This window comes from Atractosteus spatula, chromosome 7 (assembly GCF_055471065.1).
Source record: "Atractosteus spatula isolate fAtrSpa1 chromosome 7, fAtrSpa1.hap1, whole genome shotgun sequence".
Classification (NCBI taxonomy): Eukaryota; Metazoa; Chordata; class Actinopteri; order Semionotiformes; family Lepisosteidae; genus Atractosteus; species Atractosteus spatula.
In genome coordinates, this window is record NC_142712.1 from 45,932,843 (window position 1) to 45,950,937 (window position 18,095).

The 18,095-nt window shown below is 40.1% G+C and overlaps 1 protein-coding gene across 5 annotated transcripts in view; it reads left to right on the plus strand.

Annotated features, from left to right (window-relative positions):
- Positions 1–18,095, plus strand: part of homer2 (homer scaffold protein 2) — a 44,490-nt gene continuing 26,395 nt past the window's right edge. Inside the window, exons 1-3 of one of the 5 annotated variants that reach the window (XM_088922398.1) lie at positions 54–517; positions 8,518–8,619; positions 17,493–17,649. Coding sequence is in view for 1 of the 5 variants with exons in the window: in XM_088922397.1 (XP_088778523.1) it covers positions 513–517; positions 17,493–17,649 (162 nt within the window). In the remaining 4 variants the exon portion in view is untranslated. Of the gene's footprint in view, positions 518–8,517; positions 8,620–17,492; positions 17,650–18,095 lie in introns of all 5 variants that reach the window. The other 4 variants (XM_088922399.1, XM_088922400.1, XM_088922401.1 and 1 more) reach the window with 4 other exon arrangements.

Consider the following 18,095-nt stretch of genomic DNA (forward strand, 5'->3'; position numbering starts at 1 on the left):
GAAGAGTGTGGGAGGCTGCTGCCGAGAGCAGGTGGAATCCTCTCAGTGTCGCTGCTGCCGTTCCGAGCTTCACTTCCAACACAAGCGCATCAGGGAACGGAGATACTGTACACACTTCTACTGGGGGAGAAAATTAGAAAAACAAGAAAATACATTTCAACATTGCTGTGATCGTTTGTGGATTCCTCCCCCCTTCCCCCTCCCCGTGTTTTCTGCATTGGACAGATTCCTAAATGGCTTGGAAAAGCGCTCTCGCAGAAAGAAGAGGAAAGGCTTGATATAAGGACGAAAATTAAGCTTCTCCGTGCCCGTGTGCGAGTGAGTCAGACTCTCATATTTCAGTCCTTGCTGCTCCAAGCTAGGGTCCCGATATGCACTCATCGAACAGTTAATACCGAGAGAGGGGATATTTTGCATAAGTTTTTGAAGATTGCTGTTACTGCAGCTGGTGAAGTTCGCTTCAAAGGCTTTATTTTTGGAAGCTTGGACGTTTGTTCGGAAAGTCCAAGGAAATGGGGTGAGTAGAACTTGACAGAGGCTCGCTGTCAGTGTCCATTATGTCGAACGCGTGTTGTTTTGACAGCTGCCTTTTTTTTCATTTTTAAAATGCCCTCACGCGTTTTTACTTCTATATTTAAACATCTATGTCATAAGGAAATCAGTTTTCTTTCCTCGTGAGCAAATAGACGAGCGCCTCGCACTCGATTTTCGAAATCCGGTAATTTGATAAGTTTGAAATATATATGATCAGTATCGATCTAGCCACAGAAAGATTTATTTAATAAAGTAACTAGTTTTTGTAACCAGTCTATTTTTAGTCTTTCAGATCAAGGAGCGTTTTCTCACTCTTAAACACACGTGTACATATAGGTAATTTGTAATATACATTAAAAGTTGAGATAAAAACTGTGATTATTAAATTTTAATTAAGACACTTAATAAAAAAAAAACATGTATTAAAAATCTAGGTATTTTGATTCATGTACATGTCGGTCCTGCGTGCGCTGTGAGAGTGCTTTTGAGTTGAGATTATTGGGAAGGCATCTTTAAAGAGACTTATTTCATTTCGTAAATTACATTCTGATGTTACAAACAAACATTTATATAAAATTTTAAACAGGTTTATAGTCCTCAGGGTTTACAGATACAGTACGTTTTAACATATAGCACTAAGCGTTTGCGTTGTCTTTTCAGATCACTCGGAAAGTATCGATGCAATATAGAAACCTGGTAAACACTCACCTCTTCACTGCAGTTTTTCTTATAAATCTTAATCTGATTACTGTAATAGTTGTCGATGATTTGATTGTTTTTATCTAGCTATAAAAAACGTTGGTAGAATGACCTTTCCAGAAAAAAATAACGTCAGTCGTACAGTATGTAGATTTGGTCTGGTATCATACGGCTATGTCCGGCTGTCAAAGACTAAACACATTGGCGTGATGTGTCGTTGACATATAAACGTGTCACAGCCGACTTTTTAAACGTTACCGTTTAAGGTGCCTCTTAAAACAATAAGTTCGAGCTCAGGGACGATTCATTAAAAAGCAAGCACAGGAAAGGTAAGGGGATTATGAGGGTAATAAATACTGAACTGTCATTCTGCCACTCAGAATCACTTACAGTAGGTGGGTGCATCACTTCTTGTTACGCCCTGTTGTCAAAATGAGTCGAAACGAATGTCCTGCGACTGGGGAGATACAATGAGATACCAAGTTTATGCGATACAAGTCCATGTCTGGTCAGATGTGCGGACGGCAAGATTCATTATTTTACTTTTAGGGTCCTAGCTGATGGAACAAAATGCCATTCCATTTCCTTAGTTTTAATTTATTAAAACTATCTTACTGTAAGACATGGTTAAAACCATCCTAGCCAAGTGGATTTCCATATCTTTCCTAGAGTGGTCTGCATTTGGAACATTTAGAGGTTTTGATGACATAAGGGAAATGTCCAGCCTGCAGCAACACAGCTACAGGTGGCTGTGCAAGGGGAGCCTGTCCTTAGCTGCAGTCTACTTTAAATGTTGTAATCAAAGTACAGTAATTGTCCCTGGAGCCCTACCGTGCTTTCCCCCTCTAGTTTCACTGGCTGCCATCTTTACCAAGGCAACAGCAGCCTTTGAGGACATCTCGCATATCTCACCTGTTGAAATCCTCTGAATGGAGATAGCTGTTACACACAGAGCATTGTTTACAAATGTCAAATTCTGTTCAGCTTTACAGAGTAATTGTGTGAGTGTTTCTGAAGTCTGATAGCTGGAATACATTTGTTATACTGGTGTAAAAACGCACTGCGGTTTAGAATTGGAACAGGTTATTCTAAGACTCAGAATCGATCTTTTTAGTCCACATAGCCATGTGTTATTAACTGTGGGTGATTTATACAGTTCTGCCTCTGGTCAAGTTACAGCTCTTCGGGACGTCCTCAGGACATATCTTTTGTGTTTTGTTGGCATATGAAAGTCGTTGGTGTTTTTCTGCAAATGGTGTAATTCTCTGGAGACTGGAGGTATTGTTTTGACAATGTGTCAGCTATCATGGCTGTAGTGAACTGAGGAATTATTTTTGGCTTTTCTTAGTATTGTTGCTGAATATTTATATACATCTCCTACAGCTCTGTTAGATTACAGGACAAATCACAGAACTAGCCAGTTTGCATTTGTGGTTTATTCTAAATGTTCATGTGGTTATGGCTTTTTTCAAAATGAAGCAGCACTTATGTGTTCTATATTTATCATAATAATTCAGCCTTTTGTGTTTTGTTTTTCTCCCTGCATTCCTTCAGGCATCTACATTTACGCAGTGAAACTTCTACCAGTGAGGACACTAAATATCATAATCCTTTTAAACATCACTGAAACGTGTTTGTAATATATGGGCCTTGGAAAGCAATATAAAAATAAGTGTATTCTCTGTAGAGACATGTTGTGACTTCTCACCAGCCTCTGAGAGACGCATTTAATGTAACGTGTTATGCGGTAACATTAAAGTCTTTTTGGATGCCAGAATGTTCTATGCTGAATGTCTGAATTTGTCAAAGCTTATGTTTGGGAGGAGGAGGGGAGTTGGGAGGATGGAAAAATGAAATAGTTCTGCAAGAATGCAAACACATGACTATAAAGCATTTGGAATTAAAAAGAGTAGTTGATTAATTTAATTGTTGAAATCTGTCTTCAACACGTGTAAACCACAATCGATCTATGGATTCACACTCGCTATAATAGCCTGTAGGTCTACGTGTTTCTTCTCTGTTACATACCATCTGTACAGCACTGTAGCACTGGTTTGACTCCTAACCCCTGTCTTACACACACGTTTACTGCATTAAATCATTTAATCGCACAACATCTTGCTGGGCTGCTCACCTCTATTCTGTTCATGATTTGGTCAGAGGAGACTTGGATTTTCATTGTTCTAGAGGGTTATTTTGGGGTTTTGCTCTTTTTTTTTTTATTCGGGGTATCAGCAAAAATCTACAGCTCATGCTTAATCCTGTAACCTGTTATATAAACAGCAGGTAAGGGGTTTAACCAATCGGGTTGCACAAACCAAGATGTCTTAAGATGTCTGAGTGCTTCATGTCATAGAAAGCTATCGATGTCTAATTTTATCCTTTAGGTTCTCAATGCACACCTCACTATAAATAAACCTCTGCAGAAGCTATCCTAGCAGACAGTTATTATTGCTTTACATCTTCAAATAATGTTAGAGCAGAATCTGATGAATTACATCTTCCCAGCAGAAGACTTGGGTGGCGTTGTGTGTATTTTGCTGTGTCATAAATCATATTTCCGGGTTTAAAAAGGCCAGTGTGCAATTAGGAATCTCGCAGTAAAAAGGGAGGGCATACCATGTTTTTTGACTGGCTTGTCTTTTAAATCATTTTAATCCCGCCTGTCTTTTTTTCCATCAGTTTTCAGTAAAATTTTCTCAAAAGACTTGAAAAAGGGATTGTCGAGTTGAAGCCTCCTCTCCACATACTTTCCCTGTGGCCGACCCCCACTTTACAGTGACAGTTACGATCAATAGTGTTATCTTGCCAATGGTGATTGATCCAATCAATCACTGCGGTGCAAACAGCACCTCTTGCCCCGTTAATTCATTTTGGTCGTCAAGCAGAACAGTAGCTCAGTGACTCCTTTCTAATAACTCCATGTTAATGACTTGATTGAAGTTTTCAGTCTGGGAATAGACTGTGTTACATAAAAATTTAAAAGCAAGGAAAGTTAAAGAGACATGTACTGTATACTGCAGCACGCCGGCTTCAGAACACAAAATTCTTAATTCTTCAAGCACACCTCTTTCTCCCAGACACTATGGGACAGCTTCTGTACTTACTGCACTCACCCAGATCTCTGTTTATGTGCCCACAGGGATCTTTTTTATTCTAGAAAAATATTTAGATAAGAAAAGCACAATGTCTCTCCAGTCAGTGGAAAGCTGTACTTTTCTGGGGACAATTCACAACAAAATAACTCTTACAGTGTTCTTTACTTTTAAAAACATTTTCCATTTTACAAAAAGGTTGTCCTGTATCTGCTTCTGTAAATGTGTCGTTAATAACTAGTGGTTTAGAATGAAACTGAAGGTTGTAGACTGTGAATGTTATGCAGACGCTACTGAGAAGTACAGTGGGTTATATCCATGGGTCTTCCATTTTACTCAGCATTTTATTCTCATGCAAATGAATAGCGATGGAGCTTGATGGTACTATAGTATTGATTTGTCATGTTTTTAGCCAGTAATTGCCCTCCAGAGCTGTGTTTGTTCTGTGTGCGAGATTATGGATTGTCTTTCAGCAATCTTTCACTCACCATGCTGTTGAATTACTCTGGCAGCTCTGATCACCTGTCATAAAAAAGATTGGTGAAGGTTCTGATTAGATACAAGATTTCTCAATGCTGACCGATTAGCAGTGATATCACAAATTATTAATTAATTGTGCCACATTGCTCTGTGCTGAAAGTAATATCACTTTCCCACTTACAACCCTAAATCTGTTTGAAGAGAAGACTTCTTACAGCCTAGGCAATTCATTAATCCAGTCAAAGTTCAGAGAAATCAGACCAGCTAATCATTAACATACAACAAACTGAACTCTAGATGATGTAGTAAATGATTCACAAGTTGTCCATTGTTTTTTTATTACTTCTGACCCTGAGTATGGAAGTGTCTTTGTGCCAAGTCCTTTTTCACACTAAGAGCAAGTTCTTGCTAATTATTCTAGGGGTAAGCAAGAAGGAGCACACATGAGGTCAAGAGTCAGGAGTAAAAGGACAGTTCTGCAGACAGACTAATAGGAACAGAAATTATTATTTTTTAAGAAATCAATGAGGCATTTCATAAATGACTTTTCCAGCCTAGATTTCAACCTGTTTAGTTCCTGTTAAGCAAACAGTGATGTTATCAAGTGCCACACACCTTTCCCAATGGTTACAGCTTTGGGACTTTATGAGTTTCCTTCTTTGGGAAGGTACAGTAAATGATTACTGCCTGGATTAGAGCTGCCAGCTGCGGTTTCCTAATGTGAACAGATAGTGATGTACAGTGACCTTCATACATTGTTATTGAATTAGTTTTTTTTTTAAACTGTCTCTTTCACATTTAATTTCTACACAGTATGTCCCTATCACTCATCTGCATGGAACCAAAGAGCTAGGACTCCACACTCTTTTCAGCTGACTTTATGAGTACTCGTTTTCGTTGCTATTGTTGAACTACAGTGAGTGCTGCTGAAGACTGCCAAGACAACAGAGGTAGCTAGATACTAATCTTAAGCAGGTTAAATTCTTTAAAGAGATAAGTGTCTATTACTACCGAGGGCTTTCCACTTGGTGCCTGTGCTCCATTCCTGAAGGACTTAATCTGTTTTGTAGACAGAAGATGCACATAAAGAATAGAAGATTCTGTTCTCACATCTCTTGCGTATCTATTAAAAGGTCAATTACAGTTTTTGTAACCAAATAATAATATTACTTACAGACTGAGAAATGGAAGAGGTAGGCAGATATGGTTTTGAAATCTAAGGAGCAGATGGTAAGGGCCTGGGCCCTTACTGTTGTCTGCTGTCCGTTTCTCCTCTGCAACAGACACCTTCACTGAGAGTGTAAATTAAACAGGAGACTGACCAGGGCAGATAATTTTCCCCCAGTTTGAAGCTTTAACCATTTTGATTTTGTGATTACTTTCAAAAACTGGGGACAAGCGCTTTCAATCCTGATATGTATAAGCAGAGTCTAGAAGCCAGAATCAGGAAAACGTCAACATTTGGTACCTTACAAACAGTAAGAAACAATCGTGTGTCAATCGGGAAGATGAAAACATGATTGTGGATCCTTCCCTTTTCCTCCTTCAGTTTTCAATGTCACCCCAGTGGTGAACAACGTTTTGTGCTCCTGGGGGCATCTCTGATGGACAATCATTCTTGAGTCTGGAACAAGTTATTCTGTGAGGAGTCACAGAGAGAGTTTAAATTGTCATTGTTCATGCTAAAACCCCCCAAAAATAAGGATTGAAGGTTTGCTTTTTAAAATGAATTGTGCTGCAATAAAATGTTGTATGTGGTCAATGGAATTCTTACAAAGTTTTAATATATTATGGAGGAGAGAATCTCCTGGTGACATAACAAAAAACCCTAGAAACGTCCTTATAATATATGAATATGAAGGATTCGGAGTTGTGGTGTTTATGTTCTTGATAAGGTTTATATTGTAAGAATAAACATTAATGCTATTTGATTTGATGGCAAAGGCCTATATATATATATTTGTTTGTGTGAAAAAGTTACAGCATATTGGCTGCTGATAAGCACTCGGTGACTTGGATGATGATATCTAGTTCACTAAAGTGAAGCTGAGGGTGCTTTAACTGTATATGAATCTCAACACAATAGCACTGTTGTAATTCACCTTCATAAATAGTTGCTAATGTATGCATTTTGTGCCCTAGATTTCTGAGTAGCTTACAGTTATATTCTTCCTTCAGGAAAGTCAAATGCAATGTACTTTGTTCATTCATATAGGGGGTCTGCTCAAATGGCCGCATAGTTATTCAGGTGTGCAATGAAGCACAACTCTGAGCAACACTGTAGAGCCCTGAGATTGTGAACTTGCCACATGCGAGATCATTTCCTGTCCATTTCTCTCTTTCTGAGCCTGTGTATGATTTTCATTTATGGATTTTGTATAAATTTCTATAGCTGGTTTCATTTGTTGTTTTTTTCCCCCATTTCCAAAGTTATTTGCTTTCTCTTTGTCCCGGACTAATGTTGCTGGAAGATCGCTAGCTAAGTCTGCCACAGACAGAGATGAATGTGCTGTGCCTTTCCTGTATGGGCCAGAAAGGGCACAGGAACTCTCCGGTATCTTGCTTAACACACTGCAGGTCACGGGTACTGGGCCTCTGCCTGCACCTGGTTCATGGCGCAACCGCTCAGCAGCTGTGTTATTGTCTATGAATGTTTTCCTTGCAAGACCTTCATATCTATACTTATGGGCTCACTGCTCTTGAGAGGTTTTATAGGCATGGCCTCATTCTCCCTCTTTCTGTTCTTAATGGATGTGCATCATTGACCAGGTTTAAACCAAAATACGAGTGTGGGAGTCTTGTCAGTACCATGCTCAGATTTTATTGTTGCATTCGTCTATTCCTTTATAGTCAAAGGAGCTTTAAAAAGGTTAAAGACCTGGTTGAAGAAATGCAGGGAAGTAGGTTTGAACTTCTGCCTCTATGTGAAATCTACTGCTTGGATTAGAGTGAGTTCATACTGTATATCGATTGTTTTATTTTCCTTTAGGTTGGGAAAGTAGCATCCTACCCTTACTTCCAGTAAATTACACTGATCAGGTTCTATTTGGAACATCTGTCTTCCTTAAACTATTTGTCCTAATGGCATTATGAAATCCTTTCTGAAATCTCGGACACAGGTGCTTTGAGTTAATAGATGCACTATTTGATAATCATTTTCTGTGATACAATTCTCAGCTTACTTCCAGCCATTTACTGTAGGTATCCGGTTACACACCTAGTTTAGACTGCATGTCAGCCAGCTGCTGTGCCCGTTCTGGCAGATTTGAGAAATGTTTCTAGGTGCTGAAGTTTCATCACTGTACTTCACTCCCTGGCTGGAACATTAGGAATCTCCACCTTTGCTATCTAGATTTCAGTATGTGGAGCCCTATTCCATCCCATTCTGGCAGTGCCACTTCCTTGTATGGTTGTGTCAAGGGGAATAGTAAGTTGGATTGAACTGGCGGAACAGATGGATCATGTAGCTTTCAGTAGGATTGAGATCTGAGGCTTGTTCTGGCCAGGGAAGGTCCTGGGGGTCTGTCTCATGTTCCTCAAGCCCCCATATATGGCCTGCTGCTGGTGTGAGTCTGTTTGACAGAGGGTCCTGATATTTTGGCCCATGTCATTAAGTAGCCTTAGTAACTATTCAGGAACCGATCATACAGCACTAGTACTGCGAGGAATGCAACATTGATCATGTTCTTTTTTCTGAATTTGCATCCAGAAGGTCAGAATGTGACACAGAAACAGATGGATGATTGCTGTCAAGGAAGCACAGTTACACTGTGCAGGAACAGTATCCAAGCTGCTAACCACGATGGAACAGGTACTGCTAGGTGACAACATAAGAAGTACAGAACTTGCGTGTTGTAAAACAGGTTAGGCAGGGCATTGCTTATCTCTTCACACTTGGAAAGAGGAATGCTAAATGCATTTTTCTATTCTATAATTCACGAATCTCCAATCTTCATTCATAAAGACCACAGCCAGCACATTTTCAAGGTCTCTTATAATTTCTACCTATAGAGAAGGTTCGCATTTGTTCAATTAAGAATTATAAGAACCATTTTCATGTTTCTCAGTCTTTATGCTGCCAATGATTTAAAGAGGTCTTGAAAGCTAGAGAATTTTGGCTCTCAGTCACCAGAGCTGCTATAATGTAAGACAAGCTTACCTGGCATTTTTGCCCATGTTATATACGCAGAATATGTTTTTTTCCACCAATTAAAATCACTTGCCATTGTATTTGGTGCTAGTGGTGAAGAATGAACCCAAATGATTTAGTTTACCTTTTGATCTGGAAGGGCCTGTCCTGGATATTTAGTACTACTGTATATGTTTCCCAGAGGGTGGTAAATATCAGTGGAAACACAGCACACACACTTTTGCACCACATAGCTATCTGAAGTAATTTAATTCATGCTTTGTCATTGAATCTACAGTTCGCAAAGCTAACAAATGCTAATTAAGTGGACAGCCAGTGCCAGGATAGATAATAGAATGTATTCTTTTTGCTCACTTGTGGTCTGGTGTTGCCTGTTGTAGATGATGGATTGCTCTGTATGTTAAAGTTTATACAATTTCAGCGAACTCTTTGTTCTGGGAAGTGTTGCATCACATACAGGGATCTAGTCACTTCTATTTCTTTTTCTCTGCCACTGTCTCCCATCAGAGGGAGGTCTGCATGGGTCTCTGCGCCTCCCCAGAGATTCACATACTGTAACATCTATAAGTTAAAATAGTTATGCTCCTGAATTTAGTTTCAGTTCAAATCATGGAAGGTTTGCTCTTTCCTTGACTCAAGTAATAAAAAGCCCCTAGGCTGTAAAGGAATAAACCTCTATCGCCGATTTCCAATATAGCTTGATTTAGAAAATGCTACATCTGGAGTATGTAGATCGGTAGATTGGAGTGCAGGTTAAAGGGTTCCTGTTCTCAAGAGAACACTGTAGAAAATACTTGGATTGATTAATTATAATAATTATAATTGGTTACACTTATATAGCGTTTTTCTGGGCACTCCACTCAAAGCGCTTTACAGGTAATGGGGACTCCCCTCCATCACCAACAATGTGCAGCATCCACCTGGATGATGTCCTGCACATTTTCAACCGTATATTATTATATAAAATGTGTTGGTATTTTTCACTTTTTCTGCTACTGTATATCCACTGCAGCAGGATCTACAGAGTAACCTGTGCTCTGTTATTACTTAAACATTACATTAGTATAAAGATTTAACCCATATACAACACAGCCTTTTGAGAGGGGGTAGAGAGTCTGTTCAGTCAGAGGGAATCAGTTATTTTTAAGGCCTGTGATGTCAGAACTGGATACCACTCTGTTGAGCTTTATAATGAACTGCCTAAATAACATAAGCCTCAGCTAATTCCTAACCATTCATAAACTGCTAAAGAGGTTGAGTGTCGATAGGAAGAGCAGGTGAGTGGCTGAGCAATGAATGTAATTCTTCAGACACATTTAGCCAGAGGTGTGAGGAGTATCTAAAGGCTGGCGTTGGAGAGAGGGCAAAGGATCACACACACACGCATGTCGTGTGCGCAGGGACACACACACACATGTGGCGGCACTGCCATGTGCGCAGGGACACACACACACGTATGGAGGCACTGTCGTGTGCGCAGGGAAGCGCAAACATGTGTGGCGGCACTATCATGTGCGCAGGGTCATGAGGCACAGCTCATCATCAGGCTCCGAGCTGGAATACATCTGCCGACTCCAGTCATTCTTGGCTGCTACAGACAGCCCTCCTAAGAGCCATGCATGTGAACTGCCTCTTGCTGCAGGCACCATAACCAACACTTGGTTAACCAACACTTATGGCAAGAAGCATTAATGTATAAAAAAGATTTGTCTTAGGCAAACCATGACAATTAATTTCTGTATAATGTACATCCTTTAGATTTGTTTAATGGTTCTGCTTATATATCATTGTCCCATCAATTAAGGTTTCTTGGCCCAGAAGTGCAGTTCCTTTTTAAGGACAACAGAACTGGGATCTATTAAAAATGAAACAGTGTCTGTTAATTGGATAATTATTCTAATTGCATGCCAGATCTTTTTTTATTCATACTTTTGGTTACTTTGCCAGTTTATTTTTTCAAATCACATCCCTTATTTAATTAAAGTTCAGTGTCAGTGCTGTCAGACTACAGCTGCTCCATGTGGAAACTGTAGAACTCCAGTATTCCTAGAGAAACATTCAATTTGCTTTACAATTCTTGACAATGAAGCAACACCCTAATTTCAAAACGCTTGATGTAAATAAAGGTGCAGCACAAGCAAATATTTATACATTTCACATAACCCACTTTGTTTTGTTTATTCTACCTGTGCTTGCATTCATGTCTGTCATATCCTGTGTGTAAAAAGTGGCCTATTTACAGTATTATATTGCTTCCATAGGACAGGTATAGATTTCTAAATCTAGGGCAGCAACAGCTTTAAAATCACCGCATCAGCAGTACAAACAAAGTGACCTGTGCATTTTTTTCATGTTCTGAAAAATGCAGTTTAACGCCTGTGATTGCACACAAAGGTGGAGCAGTGGTTTACATTGTCACCTCACAGCGCTGGGACCCTGGGTTCAGTTCCTGGGGTGAGTTTGTACAGTATGTTATCCCAGTGTTTGTGTGGGTTTCCTCTGGGTCCTCTAGTTTCCTCCCACAGATCAAGAGCATACTAGTGTAGATAGGTTAATTGGCTTCTGGGATAATTTCCCCCGCTGTGAGTGCGTACGTGTCTGTGTTTGTATCTTTGTCTGCCCTGCAATGGACTGGCGTCCTGTCCAGGGTGTACCCTGCCTTGCACTCGTTGCTTGCGGGGTTTGACTCTGGCTCCTCCTTGACCCTGTATTGGAAGAAGCAGTTTGAAAAAGGATGGATGGGTCCGCAATCCTGTCATCACCATCACTGAAGCAGGGAGCACATCAGCCACTTAGATCACAGAGGAGCTGCGATCAGTACCTACTCTACTGCCCATGTGAGACCAGTGCTCTGGTACGCATTCTGCTGCTTCACCTGGAACCCCCTACTGCCTTCCAACCCTTCTGAGCACTGTGTGGCAGCAGCATCCAGCAGGGCTGTTCGGCATCTGCAAGCAGGAGGCTGCGTTTGAAAGGACGAGGAAGCGGAGTGTTGGGAATAAGATATTTTCAAGCTTGGCCGCGTGCTTCATTATTCCCCAAACTTCACTCTCACTGGGGGTAGCTGCCACCTGCGGTGTGTTTTGGCTCTAAAGCTGTTGTTTGTTTTCTCATCAGCAAATCAGTGAATCTTTCTTTCTTCGTGCTCTTGATATTTTTGGAAGGTCGGTTCCTGAACTGCGTTCCTCACCTAACAGGAACAAAACAGAGCCAGGTTGTAAACGGAGACTATTTGTCCACCCACCTGCCCTCCTGGACTCCAGGGTGCAGAGCTGGGGAGGCAGTCCTGCAGTGTGAGGCTGAGCACACCCACTCACTACTGAATTATTGAACTACAACTGAAGGGGCTGTGAGGCAGGGGGAAATGTTTAACACAAGCTATTGCTAGTTTGTCTTTGTTTCCATTCCACTGTGCTGTTCTGCCACATCATTAACCCTTTTATTATTTCTTGGAGTATCTGTTGGCCGTGGCAACAGGTTTTTATAACATGCAAGATCTTCATCTGCTGTAGATATTAATTTTTTGAAACAATGTTAACATTTTAATGTTACTGCAAAATAATGCCTGTTCGTTTTCTGTGACAGCTTTTTCCTTAGTGGGTTGCTCTGAGTTGTTGCCTATCCCAGCAGGCCCTGTGAGGAGCTGAGGTTACTGGTAGGGCACCAGTCCATCACAGGCTCACATAAACATACGAGAGCAAATCAAAGATACCAGTTACCCTAGATAGTCTGCCTTTAAACTATGGAGAGAAATCAGGGTACCAGGAGATAACCTAAGAGGATATGCAGGCTCCATACAGACAGTCAGATTCGAACTCAAGGCATTGGATCTGTTAAGTGACAGCTTACAAAAACAAACTAAGCTTGTATCTTTTGAAAGTTTCAATTTAAATTCAGGCATGTGCCATCTTCCTTTCATTATCTGAACATGAAGTGCCAATAATTATAACTATTCGCAAACTTTACAATAAATCTGTACAACATACTGTATAGACTGGGAGTGACTGTGACTCCCAGCCGGTAATTGTCTAATTATTAAAGACCACACATACTGTACACTACGCTTATATTTCTTTTGTTTAGTCGTCCCTGGTGCCAATCATGGTGACTTTTGTTTAAACTTGAACATCCATCCTCACAGTTTCTGCAAGTTTAAGGATCTTAGATGTTAGTCTCCTGTACCATTTTCAGAGCAGGTTCAGACTGTAAAGATTCGGTAACTTTACAGAAATTGTATCTTAATCATAGTCAAATACAAAAAATACTGCCATGGGCTGTTCACATACTAAAATAGTTTTCGGGTTCAAATGTGCATTGAATCAATGGTTTGTGGTTTTCAGCATATACTGGCTCAAAAGCTCTTTTTCATTTTTTTCTTAAGCTGTGCAGCAAATGTTGAGGATTTGTTTGACCCTGTGGCCAGAGAAGAGATTAAATCCCACCAGGTCTGCCCATCTGTGTTGCACTTAGTTACATGATTTTGTTACACCAGTCCTTTCCGTTTCTTCTCAGGGCTCTCGAAAACGCCCTGTCTCAAGAGAAACAGACAGCTGAGCGCCTGGCTTTTAATCCTGTTTACAGGGCTTTTCTCTGAAAGGTCACCCAAGCTGTGTAACTCTATAGCACCCCTGCCGCTCGCTGGCCCAGCTTGGAAAAAGGGAAGCTGTGGTGCACCACCTCCATGGCCAGATGTTCTCACAGTAGAGAATGGCTCTCTAAAAAATTATTTTGCTGCTGTTGTTGGGCAATGGCAATTGTAGACTCACACCTGATCCCTGTTGATTTATGTTTTTGAACCCTCTTAAAGACTAAGTGAGACTCTTATATTAATACAGTAAGCAAATGGTAATCTGGTTTTGATGTAGCAGAAGCTTGGAACAATTAATATTCCTTAATCACACCTACCTGTATGTATATAAATAATATTATTACAAATGGGGTGTCACAAAACTGGTGAAAATCAGGATTTGACCTAGCGGTTTAGTCAATAAGTGAAATAATTATTCATAACCCCCAACTTGAAAGTGATTTCTAGCAATATACCCGAGCGGCACAGCTTTGTTGAGAGGAATAATAATCCAGACACTTGGTTAACAAATATTTATAACAATGACGGGACACAAACTACACAACATAAAACACACAAATTACTTTATGTACAGTATTTACAAACAAGACATTTCAGAGGCCTAACCTTCTGGTCACCCAGAAAACCCCAGACAGCTACTAAGCATCAAACTCTTAATGCCTACAGAGGCCACATAATAGATAGGCTGCCTTCTAACTAAATACAAAAGAACCTGCAGTTAAATCTCCCTCTCTGCACCCTTGATACCACAAAATAAATGGGACCTATATTCCTATCCATAGAAACGCACCTTAAGCAGTAAAGATGTTTCTAACTGAGGTATCTTTTAATCAGGAAACCCAAGTTCCCTAAAAACACAGAAAAGCACATTCTCTCTAACAAGGTTCAAATACTTAGCTCCAGACAGGTTTGATTTAGATGATGTGATCTCATATTGTGTGTGTCTGTGCTGCTTCTTGACAAATCATTAATCCACAACTTACCTACATGTAGGTATACTAAGGTAAACTATACTATACAGTTGTTTCTACTCAAGAGACCCCCCAGACCTCAGCAAACATCCTCTCTCCTTTTGAAGTTTGAAGTGTTTAACCTTCCAAGTGTCAAAAACTTTTTGTGAAATCTGAGACACTTCTCAGTCACCTAAAGCTGTAACAATATATAAAATATTCTAAAATGTCTTTGCTTTTTAAAGTTCTATCCATGTAGAGGTCTTTCACTGAGGAGTGGTTCTGCATTTCTTTCTTATGACAGCGTGAGAGACTAGCTGGACTCATGCACTCCCACAGCTAATCTTCTGTATCTTGGCTGCTGCCTTTGAAATCTTAATCTTGTCATAACATGACATTTTAACAGTGCTCTGAGAACACTTCAGTCCTCTTGTCTGTAAATGCTTTGGCCTTCTAGCACTGTTGGGCACTTCCTTCTTTGAATGTGAGAGATGAATTTGAGCCTCCCGGTGATACATCTCAATGTGGATGTGCACTTAAAACCAGGCTTTACACTAAGGGTGGTGGGAGTGTGGAACAAGTTGCCCAGCCATGTTGTTAAAGCCGATAAACTGATTTATTTCAGGAAATGACTGGATGAAGTTCTCAGATCAATTAATTATTAACAACCATAAGGGCTGGATGAACTGAATGGCTTCCTGTCGTCTGTGACTTTCTCAATGTTCCTTATCATTGTTGCCATGAGAAGGCAAATACTGTGCCATACTAATAGGAAAGTTCTGCATGAAAGACTTTTTAAAGTTTTAGTAGAAGCTGAATGCATTGAAATTTAATCACCTCTCTCCATCATGTCTTTCGGTATAATGCAGGTGACATTTTCACTGACCACCTGCTCTTCAGCTGCCCATCTGTGCCTCTCCAGGAGGTGCTGTCACAGCGGCACATTCTTTTAATTTTATTGGACATATTGTTGTGGATTTGGAGTAAACTTCAACAATGATCAGTATAAAGGGCATTATTTTCAAAAGCAGATTAGGATTACGATTAGGATCAATCTAGCGGGTGAAATTATTAGGCAGGCTTTGATTCCTTTGTGGTGGATAATCCGTGTGGCCAGAGAGGCTGTCTCAGCACTGCCCAGCAGCACTTCCTGATTCAGCTTTTTAAGGATGAGCGATTGTGCATGCAGATTTTGTTTAAATTGGAAAACATGTCGCATAATTTTATTGAATAAATATTTGTGTTATTGTATTTAAACAGGGAATTGGAGCTGGTCAGAGGGGCTTAGTTGAGAGAAACACTCTATTTCAGCCACAACAGGTTTCCATAATCATAATGGAGTAACTACACACTGAGCCTCTATGACCCCTGTGATAAGGGTGCACTGCACTGCACTGCCATGTCCGTCCAGCATACAGCTGACAAGTGATCATGTAGCAGACCAGCTTCCTATGAAATCCTGAAAAAGAACATTTGATTTGATGTCAGAAAAACATCAAAAACATACTTCTAGATTGATTTAATCAGGCAAGGAACCTATCTCATATCTCAATATCATCATTACCAGGGGTCATTTTGACTATGAGTCATTAGGGAGAAAATGTCTTACTTTAGATATGCAGTAAGATGTTAGAAAGCATTCACTCCCTTCCAATGATGTGCTATTTTGTTAAAATTTCAAATGATGTAAACACATTTGATAAAATTTAATATTTTAATCACAGCTAAAATACTCAATCTAAACTACTTTTTTCTGTGAAAGGCGTTAACGTTCAACAAAAACTGCAAAGACATTCACTTGGTGTATCCAACAATCTACTTAATTCATGCTTGCAAATCAAATCATTCAAGACAGCCTACACAAATCTGCTCTTATATGCTCAGAGAATGATTAATAAAATACAGTAGTTTCAATGATTTGTGTTTCCTAAAACCATATTTAAAACACACATACAGTAGTCTCCTTTTTACAAAGTACATGATTTTCTTATGAACTAATTCATTTTAAGTCAACATGAAAAGTTAGATTCTGTAGTAGCATAATTGCTTCTAGTTAATACTAACAGCACAGGTGACATGGATGTTCTTTCTCTTGTTTGAAGCAGCAGGAAAAGAGCATGTACTGTACCTTCAGCTCTTAAAATACAACTGTCCTTGTCAAAGACCCTCAATGAGAGCCCTCTTCTTACAAGTGCAATTGTTTACACCAGATTATCCTTATAGATGAGGGTGGTTTAAATACTGTCACTGTCTGCCTTAAAACTGTCTAAGCAACGTAAATAGAGTACATGAGGACTTTAGGAACAAGAAGAACTTATTCTCTGCTCTCTGTTGTTCAGATATTAGTGGAAATTAGCTCTTCATCTCCAGCAAAAGCTGAAGTCTGTTCTTCTTATGATGCACATTAACTACAAAAAGAAAAAAAAAACGAGTGATTGGTAGTAGTTAATGAACCCACACAGCTTTTTCGAAAGAAACTGGGATATCGGCTTCAGTATCTTGGCTAGGTAGCTTGTTCCACATTCTCAAGGCCCTTTTGTAAAGCAGTGCGCTCTTCTCAGTTTTAAACGCACCTCCCCGTGGTTATAATATTATTAGGACTGTTATCTTTGCTGTGGCTGCTCTTAGATATGCCACTTTGAGATTGAAAATAGGTGTTGGTGTGCTAATAGCTCTGGGGCAGTGTGGGATTGTGGGTAATGTTACATTAGCACGTCTCAGACTGTGTCAAGTAGCCCACGGCAGCATCATGTCACATGGTCTCCCCAACAATAGATAGGAAACTGCTGGCTGAATGATGGAGAGCTGCCTTACAAAGTATATTTAGTGCAGGTATATTGTCGTTGTTGTGGTTATTTTAAAACTTAAACAACTTAGCAAGAACATACAAATCTCATTGGGTTATTTCTCTTCAGCATTGCCAGACAAGACATTTCAGCCTTTGTCCTCTCATGCAAGCTCAACCCTTTGTCTTTCCTTTTCCCCATTTTCTCCAGGGAACAGCCGATCTTCACCACCAGAGCTCATGTCTTCCAGATTGACCCCACGACCAAGAAGAATTGGGTGCCTGCCAGCAAGCAGGCAGTCACCGTCTCTTACTTCTACGACAGCACACGCAACAGCTACCGGATCATCAGCGTCGATGGAACCAAGGTGAGTGTACTGCTGGAGATGGGTCTGTTAAACTTCGCTGAGATCTCAGGCAAAACAGGCACATCTCTTCCTCAGAGAAGAAGAAATCATGACCTCAAAAAGTGTTTACCCATTTAAGAAAGGTCACAGATGAGAGGGTCTATTCAATCCCTTTTATTTGTTTGTGGGCTAGTATCTTATTGATCCAAGGACGTCTTCCAGCCTTTTTTGAGAGTTCCCAGGCCATCTGCTTCAACAATATGGCTGCGTCGCTCATTCAGGCTCCCACAACACATTGTCTGAAGTAGTTCTCTCTGAATATAAATTGATGGTTTTTTGTCAGTTTTATTATCATGGACTTGGAGCTTGAAGGCAAAGTTTTCAAGGTGTCTGTATTCCCTTTTCAGCAAAAAAGAGAGCAGTTTGTCTCTGGTCTAAAGCAGTGGAAACCATCAGTCGATCACAAG